Source organism: Aspergillus sydowii, assembly GCF_001890705.1.
Source record: "Aspergillus sydowii CBS 593.65 unplaced genomic scaffold ASPSYscaffold_22, whole genome shotgun sequence".
NCBI lineage: Eukaryota > Fungi > Ascomycota > Eurotiomycetes > Eurotiales > Aspergillaceae > Aspergillus > Aspergillus sydowii.
In genome coordinates this window covers 39,519-51,354 of record NW_024467880.1, presented here as the reverse complement: position 1 = coordinate 51,354, position 11,836 = coordinate 39,519, and the positions used below count along the sequence as shown (strand labels likewise).

The window sequence follows — 11,836 nt, the reverse complement described above, 5'->3', positions numbered from 1 at the left end:
AATGACTTGGGCCTTCACTTCACGGAGGTCATATGTAATCGGATATCACGGACTTGGGCTCTACGTATGAGAATTGTCTCTGCACGNCAGGTACTTCGGCAAGGGTATGGTTGGCATACGTTGAAATGTAATGAGTCGGCTTTAGACCTTGTTCGGCGGCTCACTACCATGTTTATGGAGACCAGTAGGGGCCTTTCAACCACCCTGGCGGACGTTCGGGTACCGTCATCCACTGATAATACCGCCCGTTGTGCGCCGCACAGGCCACGGTTAACGGGGCCTTGAGAGCCCACATTTGTCACGAGGCATATATATGCCGGTCACTGAGATTCTACTGTCATTCCCCATAGCCAGGCCTTGTCTGCATCGAACAAGTCATTCGAACAAAGACTATCAGCGAGTTGGCGGTAACACATAGTAACCGACGCTGTAGATTGCAGGTCTCGTCTGGGTGACTCGACCATAACAATCGTGATGACCAAAGCTTCAAAATTCCCTATCGAGGAAATGCAAATGCGCATGTTAGTTTCTCGCTATGCATGGGAGCAGCCACCGAGAAAACAGTCTTCGGGCATTTGTGTAGCTTCTATTCTTGGAATCATCGTTGGCTAACGGACCGCTATGGCTATGGCTAAAGGTGAATCTGGAATTCTCTGCAATTTGATTGGGTCTGGTATTGCGATATTTGCGTTGGTCTACCAACAGGAACTCGATAGGGCATTACCTTCTCTGTTACAGTATCCAATGTCACTAGGTATGCTCGGACTAAATAGTGCAATTATGTTCTGGGAAATGGATAAATTGTGTACGTACGGTGGCTGGTGGATCCACCGAGCCCGATGGTTTAGGCACTCCGCCCCGGGTCACCGAGATATAATTGACGCCGATGGGCTTCTTGGACCTCTTTGAGTTTGATGAACTTGAACACTATGGTCAGCCAGGAGGCAGCCACCAGCGTAACTCCGGTTATAATGGTGGTGATCAGCGCCATGATAGACCAATCCCCATCTCGTGCGGTATAGATATTGATTAGCGTAGTAGCAAGCCCAGCGGCCGCGTTGATGATGNNTGGCCTGGACCTCGGTCAGTTTCTGCTACTCCCACGTCGAAGAAGGAAGGGACGGCTTACGAGAACAGTCGATTCACGAGCCAGATATAGTTGCGCCGCCATTCCCAGTAAAGCCATCCGAGTGCTGCAGTGGACGCCACAAACAGAATACAGGCAATCGCCAGAAGCGGGGGGTTTTGGATCGTGTTCAGAACGGACTGTCCCACATCGTCCTTTGCTAGTGTGTCCTGGACTTGGCCAGATCTCTGCAGCCGGTGAAAGATAAAGACCAGCTGTCTCGCAACCGCTGCCCATACAAGAGATAACGCGTCTTCTCTGTGCTCAAAAAGTGTCCATCATTGTTTGATATCTTAGTCCATTCTTTGATCAGATCATGGAGGTCGCCGATGGCCCATCCAACACTCAACAGATTACAAGCAATGAACGCTCCAAAACACCGCCATCAGACGTGCGGATGAGGCTAGCACTACCCGGAGAGTCTCCACCCTCGAATCTGGTGCACGTAGGCCCTGAACGAACCCACGTATGTACTGGTCCCGGTAATTCGACGATTCAAACAATCCCAGCCTCAGAGGGGTGGAAATCTCCATCCCACGGAGTTGCAAGTGGCAATAAAAAAATCGCGTTTCACCGTGATGGGGAGGGTTCTTGTAGAGACATGGGCTTTGAAGATCCATCCAGCGGAGAAGACCTGCTACATATGGCCAAAATCTCATTGGAACTGCTGCGAGAGCTCTCAACAGGAATGCGGAAGCTCAGGTGAAAAACACAACCGGCCAGCAGAGGCGTTTCCATCGGTTTGCCCAAAAAGCCCACAGGGCCAGGAGATTGATATATCGTTCTGTGCAGCAGACAGGATTGATTATGGCTCGACAGCAGATCCAGATGCTCGAGCAGGGCCTGGATGGTCAAGCCGTGTTCTCCCCTGCAATGGCAGGTGATGCCGGGACGGCACGTACACCACATTATGTCCAAACGATGTCGACATAATGGAGACATCGTGCCTCATGGACTGGTCACCTCTTCTGCCCTGTAAGGAGCAGTGGCTTGCGGGTCAACACATAGCGCAAGAGGGTCGTTTCTGGAAGGCCGTTGTGACAAGCTGGTTCCAATGACAACATTGAGGCTGGACAATTCCTGATCCCGTCAGATGGTCGCTATTGAACGACGCGCAATAAACTAACACCTTTCTAACTGGTTCGTCTACAGGTTCCAGGCTCCGAACACCCTCTCAGATGTGAAGTTGGGGGGGGGGGTCTATCCTGCCGTTTTGGATCCGGTTCGTAAAACAGTGTTCGGTAATACAAGATATTGACGGCGTATCGCTGACTCATCAAGAGAGGCAGAACACAAAACATTTCCAAGGAACACCTCCACGTCCTCAGCCACTGAAAGTAATGTATTCGTAATGACCGCAAAGTACAGTGGAGACAGCCTCCCCAACATTGAAGTTGCATCTGGGCAATTCGATCCGTTGGGCTTGTCTTGGGATTTCCTTGGGTGAAGTATCATGGTTGCTCGGGCATCTTGTTCATTGTACTTTGACATAAAAATTGCGCGGACGAGCATCTCTATTGCTTCTGGACCCTGTTTAGGGTTGTCGAAATTCAGGACAACCGGATACAAAGTTTGGCCATCTAGTCAATTTGTCGGTTCGTTGTCGTTTCCATGGCGGTGTTCTATACAAAAGCCCTTCTTCCCAAAGCCTCAGGCAATTGATACTTCAGCGTTCAGCATATCGCAGCAATAAAGATGGATTACAATTCAGTCTGATTTGGGCGTAACATATTTTCACTGATGTCATCTCCGTTAATCTTTTGCGTTCGGCTTTCCTAGTGCTAGGGGTCACTGGCATGCATCGCGATTATGTTACGTGGTTTTCCCGGTCATTATTTCGCTTTCCTGGATGAGCTAGTGCAGTTCACCCATAATAGAGGAAGATCGCTCGGGTATATCAATGACCTCACCAAAAAAACATTGGTTTTAGGCCGTTACGCACTAGATTAGTCCACTTGGGCAGACTTGCACGATCGAGCATGAGTCACGAGATGATATGGGGCATCTTAAGAACAGGAAGGAAGGTCCTAGGATCTCCTCTGCCTGACGTATGCTAGAAACGGTTGGGGTATAAAGCCGTGGCTAGGTCGCGGAAAGCAGTATGTCACAGCTTTCAAAGTCCTCCACGCAGAAGCTTGTCCTCATCATCTGATCTATCCCTTTATCCTCAAAATGTATCTCACCTTTATCGACTCTCTCAAAGCGCTCGTGCTAGCTATCATGGGTAACCCTGTCCGCCGAAATGGGCCTTTACGCCTCTATCGGCAATCTGACTACGGCCAAGTACGATGCATCAGTCCCAGCGAGATCTCGGAGGACTGGATGTGCAAAAAGGATTTGTGCACCTCACGCCGTGTTGGGAACGAGCCCCTGAGAACAGTATTTGTCTTGACCAGTGACAAGGACGTGAAATCATTGCCCTTTACCAACTACATGAAAGAACTCTATGGTGATGAGATGAAGACCATTACTATCAAAGTCCCGACACATTGCCCGCAACCTCGGGGACGGGAGACGTTGAAGTGGGGATTGCGTCGCATCGAGGATGCTATAACATTGATCGAAGGTGACGACACCCGAATGAAGGAGATCTGCAGCTATCATCGTGTGTTCATCCATTCGTCGGAGAGCGGTATAACACAACATTGGACGTTTCTCAATGCATTTCTGTCGCAGCTTGTCACTAGATCGTCTATATGGCGTCTGATCCGCACGCTACTACCTTTTATCGTCAACTTCGACTTCCCATTCATTTCCGTCTACGATGCAGGGGCGGGAAAATACGTGCACCTTGCTGTAGGCCAGGGGCCCGGTGTTCAAGAAGAGCTGTGGAGATATAGTGGACAAGACGGGGAAGAGCCTACCTATGGAAGTGCTGTGCATCATGCCTTTCCAGACATTGATAGCAAAAATTGGCACAGATTTGTCTCTCGGGATCGTTCTGAATATCAGGTTGAGCCCACTAGAGAATGGAAGCACATGGTGCATTCTTAATCTTCTGGAGCAGCTGAGCGCATAGGGAGCTGGGATGTAAGATGTCCCGGACGCAGTGTATGACGATTTTGTGATTGACCCAGTCTAGTTAAGAAACTGCCCGGCTGATATCCATTATTTCTCCAGCTGCCATGAGACAATCAATCACTGGACTTTCTCCGGGCAATTGAGGTTGAAGCATTTTGGAAATACCCGGGTGCTTAAAGCCAATTTTTGCCTTTTACTGCACCTATATTGGCAGATCCGATGAGGGGGAAGGTTTTTTTTGGCGTTGTATACACGTCCGCTTAGCATACGAGAACCCGAACTGTGGTGATATTTTGTCACCTAAACCCAGTCTGTACGCAGTTTGACAGTTCATAGGCTTATCTTTTACTGTACTGTACTTTGAAATCTTTGTTTTGGAAGTTCTCTCGCTTGACCCAGATTTTGTTGTATAAGGAACAGGTTATAAAAAAAATCTCAGGAGAAACTCCCAATATATATTCCAGTGATTGCAGACGAGTATAAGGCCTTCTTCTGCAAGGCAGCAATGTGAGCCTTTTTCAGTACTCTTAGAAAAGAAAGTCCGCAAAATAAAGCGGCCAAGAATTTTCTTTCTGGGTATTAGGTTTTTAAAGGCTAGCGTCCAGACTGCAGTTGAGTGGGTAACACGCCAGGCCACGATAATAGCCTGGCCTCATTTTCCGTTCTACATAAAACTGAGGCATGTTTACATCCGTACCCTACCAAATCGGCAATGAACATAGGAGGTTCACTAGAGCTACAAGGCGTACAATACTGAGTTGTCAGAACCTAACAGAATATGGGTGGCTATGGGAGCCTTGAAGCCCTGATGGGGTTTGAAATGTTAGATTGAACTGACGATATGTGTCCTGTAGACGGTCCCACCACTCGAAGCTCATCTTGCGCACCTAGTCCTGCTGGCTTAGGTTTCACAGCTGCCAGCAGGCGGCTTCAATTGTTGTTCAAATGCCTTGCTGAATACGAGCGAACACATGCACGGCATAGTTGTTGTGCTTGCTAGCCGCCCGTGTCCTTGGTCGTAGTCTCTGAAGCCAATTTTCGCGTATCAGTTCCTTCGTTTGCGTCTCCACATGATTCTGAGCATTTTCGTCGATTTGTTGGGTTTGCTGATCGGAAGGCGACACCGGTTCGGACGCAGGGTATCGCTGGACTGGTCGGGTCTGTAGTCGTCCAGACGCTCAATGGCGGTTGGATAGCCCCGGCCAGTCGGATAACGCCGACAGTAGATCGCACTTGCTGCTGCTGCTGCTCCTGCTGCTGCTGCTGAGAGCGACCCATGATTGTTTTGGAGTAGGTGGCCTTAGCCGGGAAGCTGAGAGTGAGGATGCAATTGTCGATACCGTAGTCGGTAGGTATGACATTAATATAGGCATAGTAGTCTTCATCGTAACATCGGCTTCATTATATGTAGGTCAGTGTCGAGATTGACCGCTATACATTGCAGCATGCCAGTCCCATGCAGCCGGTATCTTCTGGGACCAACCGGCTGTTGCGGTTGCCAAGGAGAAGCCATCCAGTATTCGACGGTGGCTGATCAAGTGGCTTGATTGATAGATGAACACATATCTCGCGGCAGTCGATATAACCCGCAGGATTCTCACCAAGCCCGCACTTAGGTCGATATCGGTCTTTAAACAGTGAATCTGGGGACAAGCTCGCTTTCAAAGCCCATGGCTACTGGCATATAACGATCTGCTACAGTACGTAACTGATGCTACCTTCGTTAAAGCTCTTCTACGCATCCCTCAGAGACGAAACGTCTCTTAGAGAGTAACCCACAAATGCCCTCCTTTCCCCTCAGACCGGGAAACTGAAAGGCACGCTCCATCCCCAAGCCCAGACTGAGGAAACCTCATCACAACATGGACAGATCCTGGTTCGGGATAACCCTGGCCAGCATCAGTGCGGCTGCCCTTGTCTTTCCCGAGAACTCGGTGGCTCGTTCAACTCCACCCTGTTCAGTGCCTCCCACCGGACTTGAGCCAGACGGTGCTGTAATTGTATTGGCATCATAGCAGGCCTACGCCTCAACCCCACTCGCCAAGACCAGTATAAGCGCGCATACATGGAGTGTCCCAAGCCGGTTGTCTCCGGATCGCACCGCATGCTGCAACGTCTCCTCACGCCAGATATCCTCGCAGGGCTCTTAGGCCTCTCCGCCTCGCAGCGGAGGCGTGTCAGTCGACGGCTCCGTCCTATGGGGGATGCATGGGACCCGACTGGGCAATATCCTTACTCTACGGCCGATCGGCTATGGAGTGTGGCGATGCGGATGGAGCGACGATGGTGGCGGTCACTCTGGCCGGGGCGATCGCACGAAAGGCCAGTCACTCTCAACCAGGTCATCGGCGTCTTTCCCCGTCTCGAACCGAATGCTGTGGACCAGGTCGCGCAGTTTCTAGAGCGGCGGGCATGGCGTGTGGGAAGGGCACCTGCTACATTGGAGGACGTGATGTTGTATCTACAGCGAGAAAAGCGCGCGTCAGATGCAGACATGCATTATGCGCGCAAGCGCTTGGGGCTGGAGCAGGACAGCACGAAAAGTTTGCGAGCTCATTGATAGGAAGTATTTGAGAAGTGATCACGTCTGCTTCTTTTATTCTCTTATATGAAGCGTCGGTTCTGCGACATGCCTACGTCCTCATGGATATTTCTCGACAACCCTTAATCCCTTAATCCCGTAATCCCGTAATCCCGCAATCCCAAATCCCAACTCATCATACCCACCCGGACGAAGGCATCCCCATACGCGGCATATTCCATTGCTTCTTCCACTCATGCTCCGCTACTGCCTCCCGCTCCTGTGCCTGCTGTAGCGCGTCACGTAGCTTCCGGGCTGCTCCCCAAATGCGAGGGTGGCCAGCCAGGTTCACTTCTGGCTCGAAATACTGAAGTAGTGACAGCTCCTGTGATACGTCGATCGCCACGGCGGTCAGACGCTGGAAAATGTGCAGACAGTGCTCGTAGAATTGATTCTCGCGCTCCTGCTGCTCCCACTGTTGTCGCTTGTCTTTCAGAGTTTCGGGAGCCGACCGTCGCCGAGCAGATTTGACTGCTTGGAGTCGGGTGCGGGTGGTGTCCAGCGCCATTGTGGACCCACGGGCCAAGGCAATTTGGTGATCGAGCGGATTGATGTCCGGAAGATCAAAGCCAACTGGCGGGGGCACGGTTTGTGCTTGAGATGGTAATCTCAGCTTGGGACAGTCGGGTGAGCGACTGTAGATGCTTGCATCGTCTTCGTTGCCAAGCATGGAGCGACTGGACGACATTCTTTTGTTTGCAGATCTCGGCACAGTCTCGTTGTCGATGACGAGCGTAAGGGCTGTCAATGTGTCCAGCTGTGGACGCCCTTGGTGGATCAGACCTCAGGAGTGCAAACGCCGCATACTTATAATCAGACCCCCCTGGGGTCTCTGCCATTGCCTCTCGTATTGTCGCGTACCACACCTGCCGGTTGCTGTATACTAATCCACACTTTTCGCCCGGTAAGAGCCCGCATCTTCCTATTATGTACACTCGGTGGATCCCAGAGTACCGTGCTGCGAGCCAGGAGCCGTTCTCAACGAGTACCCTTTCATTACGCGGCATGTACATGCTGTAGGCGAGTTGTATCTTAAACTATGTTAGCTATTGTAGTGGGCTGTCACCTAGCTCGGACGTGCTGCTATTGCCGGCTAGGTCAGCACATAGGATTTTGCACGGAGCGCCCCCGGTCTCAACTTCGCGTAAGGACCTTCGTGAGCGCAGGGATAGAGAGATCGAGCCAGTAGATGGATAAAACCATTCTCTGAACTTCTGATGGTCCACGTAGGGCATCAAAAACACAGTAATCGCCGAGGAACCGACCTGCTCAATTTTTGGGGGTTCAAGAGAGAGATACCCCCGCCGTCGAATGAACGGTTCCACCTGATATCAGCTGCATAATCGACGCCCGGGCATTTCGATTCTGCCACATTACCATTGTCCTTAGTAGTCTCTGCAATATACTGAGATAACCTCTGTTGCTCCATGCACTCCTTGTACCATCGGAATGCGCTTCAGGTGCCAGAACTCTCCAGCTAGTCAGAGCTTGACCGGAGCTTAGACCATTGCGGATGGCACCGCAGGCTGATTCATTGTTCCTCTAGTATAGCGATGGGACTGTAAATCATCTTGAGAGAAGGGTGTGGAAATGGTAGCTTTTTTGCTATATTCACCTGCTTCTCTCGCTACCATCGCTGCTAGAGACAGTTTATCGACCGTCAAGTCCCAAATGATAAGGACTGGTGAATTACCCATTGAGGGTGTGGGCGTAGCTAGCAAGATATTAAGCTTGCTGAGTACTCTTTCTGGATTAAATGAATAGATCCCAGCAGCAGAGAAGCCACTTTGAATATTTTGTGGCTTAAAGACCCCCACCCACTGTTCCTTTTTCCTGTCCCTCCGATTGGTCGAGACGCGCACTGTGGGGATTCCAGATGTGAGAACGTCATTTCGACCCTGATGTACTTAAAATCCTGGGTCCAGACTTACCTACTGTGCCGCAGTGGCCGACTTGAGTTTGGGAACCATCTGGTTAGCCTGACTCTTCTTCCATAATTAGCTGAACTGAGTTCCTTCGCTAAATATGGATTTTTTTTTGCTTTACTAAATGTCGCCATAAATCAGTATATATAGCTCCGTCTCAATGCACCTGAATCCAACCGTTTCTCACTTTCCAATTTTTCACCACCGATTTTGATTGTCCATATCGCGCTAAACTTGGACCTCAATCTGATACCAAGAACAATTATTTAATTGATTCAAAACGTTTGCTCTTTGCTTCCCGTTCAGTACCACAGACTCTTGTTATTATTGAGCTTCGCCAACCCCCACGCGCCGTCCCTTTTTTCTGAAGAGTCATTGTATTGCTAGAGACATACTTTTTGGAAATAGCTTTGCTGCAGCAATTCATCGTCTGTTACCGGATAAAGAGAATTGAAATACATGCATGAAGCAGAGGGGAGGCTCTCAATACGCACAGACTTGTACACCCTACTCTGAACTCCAAAATATAGTTCTAGAGTCAGCAGAATGTCCACTCAGGCTGTTTTCTACCATACTGATCTGTCTTTGGACTTGTCAGTTGCACCAGAGTCTCTACTCCTGGGCAATGGATTCTCCCCCGAGTTCCTTTCCTTGTCATCACTTGAGAACGGAATGCAGCACCAGGACACGGGAATACCCTCTATCCCATTTTCACTAGACCAGGCAGAAGGCGGGGATACTGGCCTACCATGCTTCTTCAACTATGCACTTCAACCAGCTCCGCGTGACAGCGATGAAGAATTGAGAGATACGGAGGTTAATCAAGCACCGCCACTCTTGCCTAGCTTCTCCAGCAATGCCGACCACGACGCAGAATTTAGCTCCAACAATATTCAAATCTCACCACACTCGGAACTCAGCAGCATTAAGTCCTCAACCCCACTTTGCCGGCAGAACAGGGATACAGACAAGCGCACCAGGCATCTCGAACGGAACCGCGCAGCCGCTACTAAATCACGCCAGAAGAAGAAGCGGGAGACAGACCAGCTCCAGAATCAGTTCCAAAAGGTTTCGCGCAGGAGGTCCGGCCTTGAGGACGAAATCAAATCCTTACGCAGTCAATTACTTTCTTTGAAAGATCAAATGCTCATGCGCTCGCGATGTGATGACAATGCAATCCATCTTCATTTAGGCCGCATGGTTAAACAGGCAAGAAAGCATGACTCCATATCTATTATATATTAGGAATAGACCTAACACTTACTGGAAAAAGATAATTTGGCTATACTTTTATCATATTAAATAGGTTAAATCCTAATACTTTAGGATCTGCCTGCTCTAGCTTCATGACCTGGACATAGACAGTCCAGGTAAGTTCTTCTTCATTCTTAATCACCTGCTAGAGATCGCGCTTTAAGTAATCAGAGTCTTTACCACCATTCTGCAAGGCCTTATCTGCTATAAACTACTTCTAATCACTATCTACAAGAAAGTAGTATTTAATATAGATAAATTCTTCCTTTATGTTAACCCTGAAAGATATTAGTATTATTTGCACTCAAAGCTAACTATAGTATACATACTATTTAAACATGTAATATCTGTAGCCATGGTTATTTTACCAGCCCACTAGGGTGCTATGGTTACTAAAGAATATTATGCCTGCATGGTTTCTAAAACTCTATCAGTTTCTAGCTTTAAACTCTTCAGTATTTCTGCATACCCTTCTAGACTATTAGCAAGCAGGTAAAAAGTAAGTTATAGTCTAAAAAAAAGTTCTGCAGATTTCTGGCAAGGCCATAGCTCGCTCTACGCCGCGACTAAATGTTCCTCAAATCATCCAAGAGAAAGGTCGCTTTGTTCTTCAACCAGGTTATGTGGAAATCAATGGACAAAAACCAAGGTCTATTTGTCCTGCTACCCATTCATCTTGACCAACGCTGGACCCGACAGTCACATTGCCCACACGCCAACCTGTGCCCACTGGCAATCAGAAATCGGGAGTTCTCATCTATCCCTCGCTTCACCGGGAGAGCGCCCCACATTGCCCTGCCCACGTGGCGGATCCCCCATCATAGCCTTTACATCATCCTGCGAGACAATCTTTGACCTGCCCAGCTTCGCCGGCCCGTCCATTCTCGCCCTATCATCGTCTTTCACGAGGCCGTGACCTTTTTGTGGGGATTGGTAGCGGAAGATTCCATAGGCACCACCAACCACGCCGAGGATTGCCAGGAAGGCGGTATTGCGAGATCTGTATGAAGGGCAGATACTGGTCAGTCGAATCAAAGAACAGGAGAAGGGGAGCATACGAAGTTGAAGATGAATGTTTGCCAAGGTTAAGTCTTGCGGGCATATTCAGTAGTGCAAGGACCCTTCCTGGTCGGCCGCATTCTTGAAATGAAATATTCGCGCAAGGATTGAGATCGACGCAAGTATATGTGGCTGCCAGCCATATACGTACCGCTGGCTCTTGCCACGATGACGCGTCTGTGAGCTATGGGATCCCAGCCCTAGGTTTGCAATATCTAGGTAAGAGCATCATGACGTTCCCATTGGGTTTCCCTATGACTCAAAAGGGCGAAGCCGGATTGTGGTTCGGAATTGATGTCTGACAATAGGTTCGGCGATCCGGGTTGTCCCTCTGATAGAAAATAATCTAATCCGGTTGAAACCGAAATGAACGAAACCTACACATATGCCGAGTATATAGATAATGTGACGGTGATGAAAACGTCGCACAGCCAAATGCGGACTTAAGATATCAAAGCTACTACGCTGGTCTAGACGTCAATGTCTTGTTCTAAACTGTAATCTCCCCGTTGGCCACCCTTATAATTATTAGCCCCTAATTGGTTCCCGCGCTGAACCGGCACCCAGGGCTGTCATGGTGATGACGCTGATTAAACTTCAACCCTGACAAGCACTAACCTGATGGCTCTAACCCAACAATCCACGCCTTTTTTAGTGGTCAAATTTCTGTTTTCCTCGATCGCATCAGTCGGACTTTACCATATCACCATAACGCCCAGCATTAACTCTATAAAGTAGCAGTAGCAGCCGTCCATTCCATTAAAGGGCACAATCAAATATATTTCTAAATACCACCCAGTCCAAAATGGTCATCTGCCTTACTAGTTTAATCCATATTCCAGTAAAACAGTCTATACTTACTACTTCATA

General features: G+C 49.1%; 7 protein-coding genes across 7 annotated transcripts; 4 read left to right on the top strand and 3 right to left on the bottom strand.

The window, feature by feature from the left end:
• Positions 1–600: 600 nt before the first annotated feature.
• Positions 601–1,529, bottom strand: ASPSYDRAFT_708772 (uncharacterized protein). The gene is made up of 3 exons (XM_040850540.1): positions 1,130–1,529; positions 814–1,073; positions 601–750 (listed from the first exon to the last, which is right to left on the bottom strand). Exons 1-2 carry the CDS (start codon positions 1,361–1,363, stop codon positions 864–866), a joined length of 444 nt encoding a protein of 147 aa, XP_040696043.1. The 5' UTR covers positions 1,364–1,529; the 3' UTR covers positions 601–750; positions 814–863.
• A 1,704-nt stretch (positions 1,530–3,233) lies between these two features.
• Positions 3,234–4,589, top strand: ASPSYDRAFT_52092 (uncharacterized protein). The gene has a single exon (XM_040848429.1). It carries the CDS (start codon positions 3,299–3,301, stop codon positions 4,118–4,120), a length of 822 nt encoding a protein of 273 aa, XP_040696042.1. The 5' UTR covers positions 3,234–3,298; the 3' UTR covers positions 4,121–4,589.
• Positions 4,590–6,194: 1,605 nt separating this feature from the next.
• Positions 6,195–6,707, top strand: ASPSYDRAFT_164979 (uncharacterized protein; the record flags this gene model as incomplete). The annotated part of the gene is made up of 1 exon (XM_040843306.1): positions 6,195–6,707. A coding segment is annotated over one exon (513 nt), but the record flags the coding sequence as incomplete, so codon positions are not given.
• A 157-nt stretch (positions 6,708–6,864) lies between these two features.
• Positions 6,865–7,398, bottom strand: ASPSYDRAFT_164908 (uncharacterized protein; the record flags this gene model as incomplete). The annotated part of the gene is made up of 3 exons (XM_040843299.1): positions 6,865–7,086; positions 7,201–7,202; positions 7,248–7,398. 3 exons carry the CDS (start codon positions 7,396–7,398, stop codon positions 6,865–6,867), a joined length of 375 nt encoding a protein of 124 aa, XP_040696040.1.
• A 33-nt stretch (positions 7,399–7,431) lies between these two features.
• On the top strand, positions 7,432–7,917 carry ASPSYDRAFT_52089 (uncharacterized protein; the record flags this gene model as incomplete). Its single annotated transcript, XM_040848428.1, has 2 exons — positions 7,432–7,585; positions 7,826–7,917. Coding segments are annotated over 2 exons (246 nt in total), but the record flags the coding sequence as incomplete, so codon positions are not given.
• An 840-nt stretch (positions 7,918–8,757) lies between these two features.
• On the top strand, positions 8,758–9,923 carry ASPSYDRAFT_52087 (bZIP transcription factor). The gene has a single exon (XM_040848427.1). The coding sequence runs from the start codon at positions 9,200–9,202 to the stop codon at positions 9,896–9,898; it is 699 nt and encodes a 232-aa protein (XP_040696038.1). The 5' UTR covers positions 8,758–9,199; the 3' UTR covers positions 9,899–9,923.
• Positions 9,924–10,681: 758 nt separating this feature from the next.
• Positions 10,682–11,058, bottom strand: ASPSYDRAFT_189814 (uncharacterized protein; the record flags this gene model as incomplete). Its single annotated transcript, XM_040843625.1, has 2 exons — positions 10,966–11,058; positions 10,682–10,907 (listed from the first exon to the last, which is right to left on the bottom strand). Coding segments are annotated over exons 1-2 (270 nt in total), but the record flags the coding sequence as incomplete, so codon positions are not given.
• Positions 11,059–11,836: the final 778 nt, after the last annotated feature.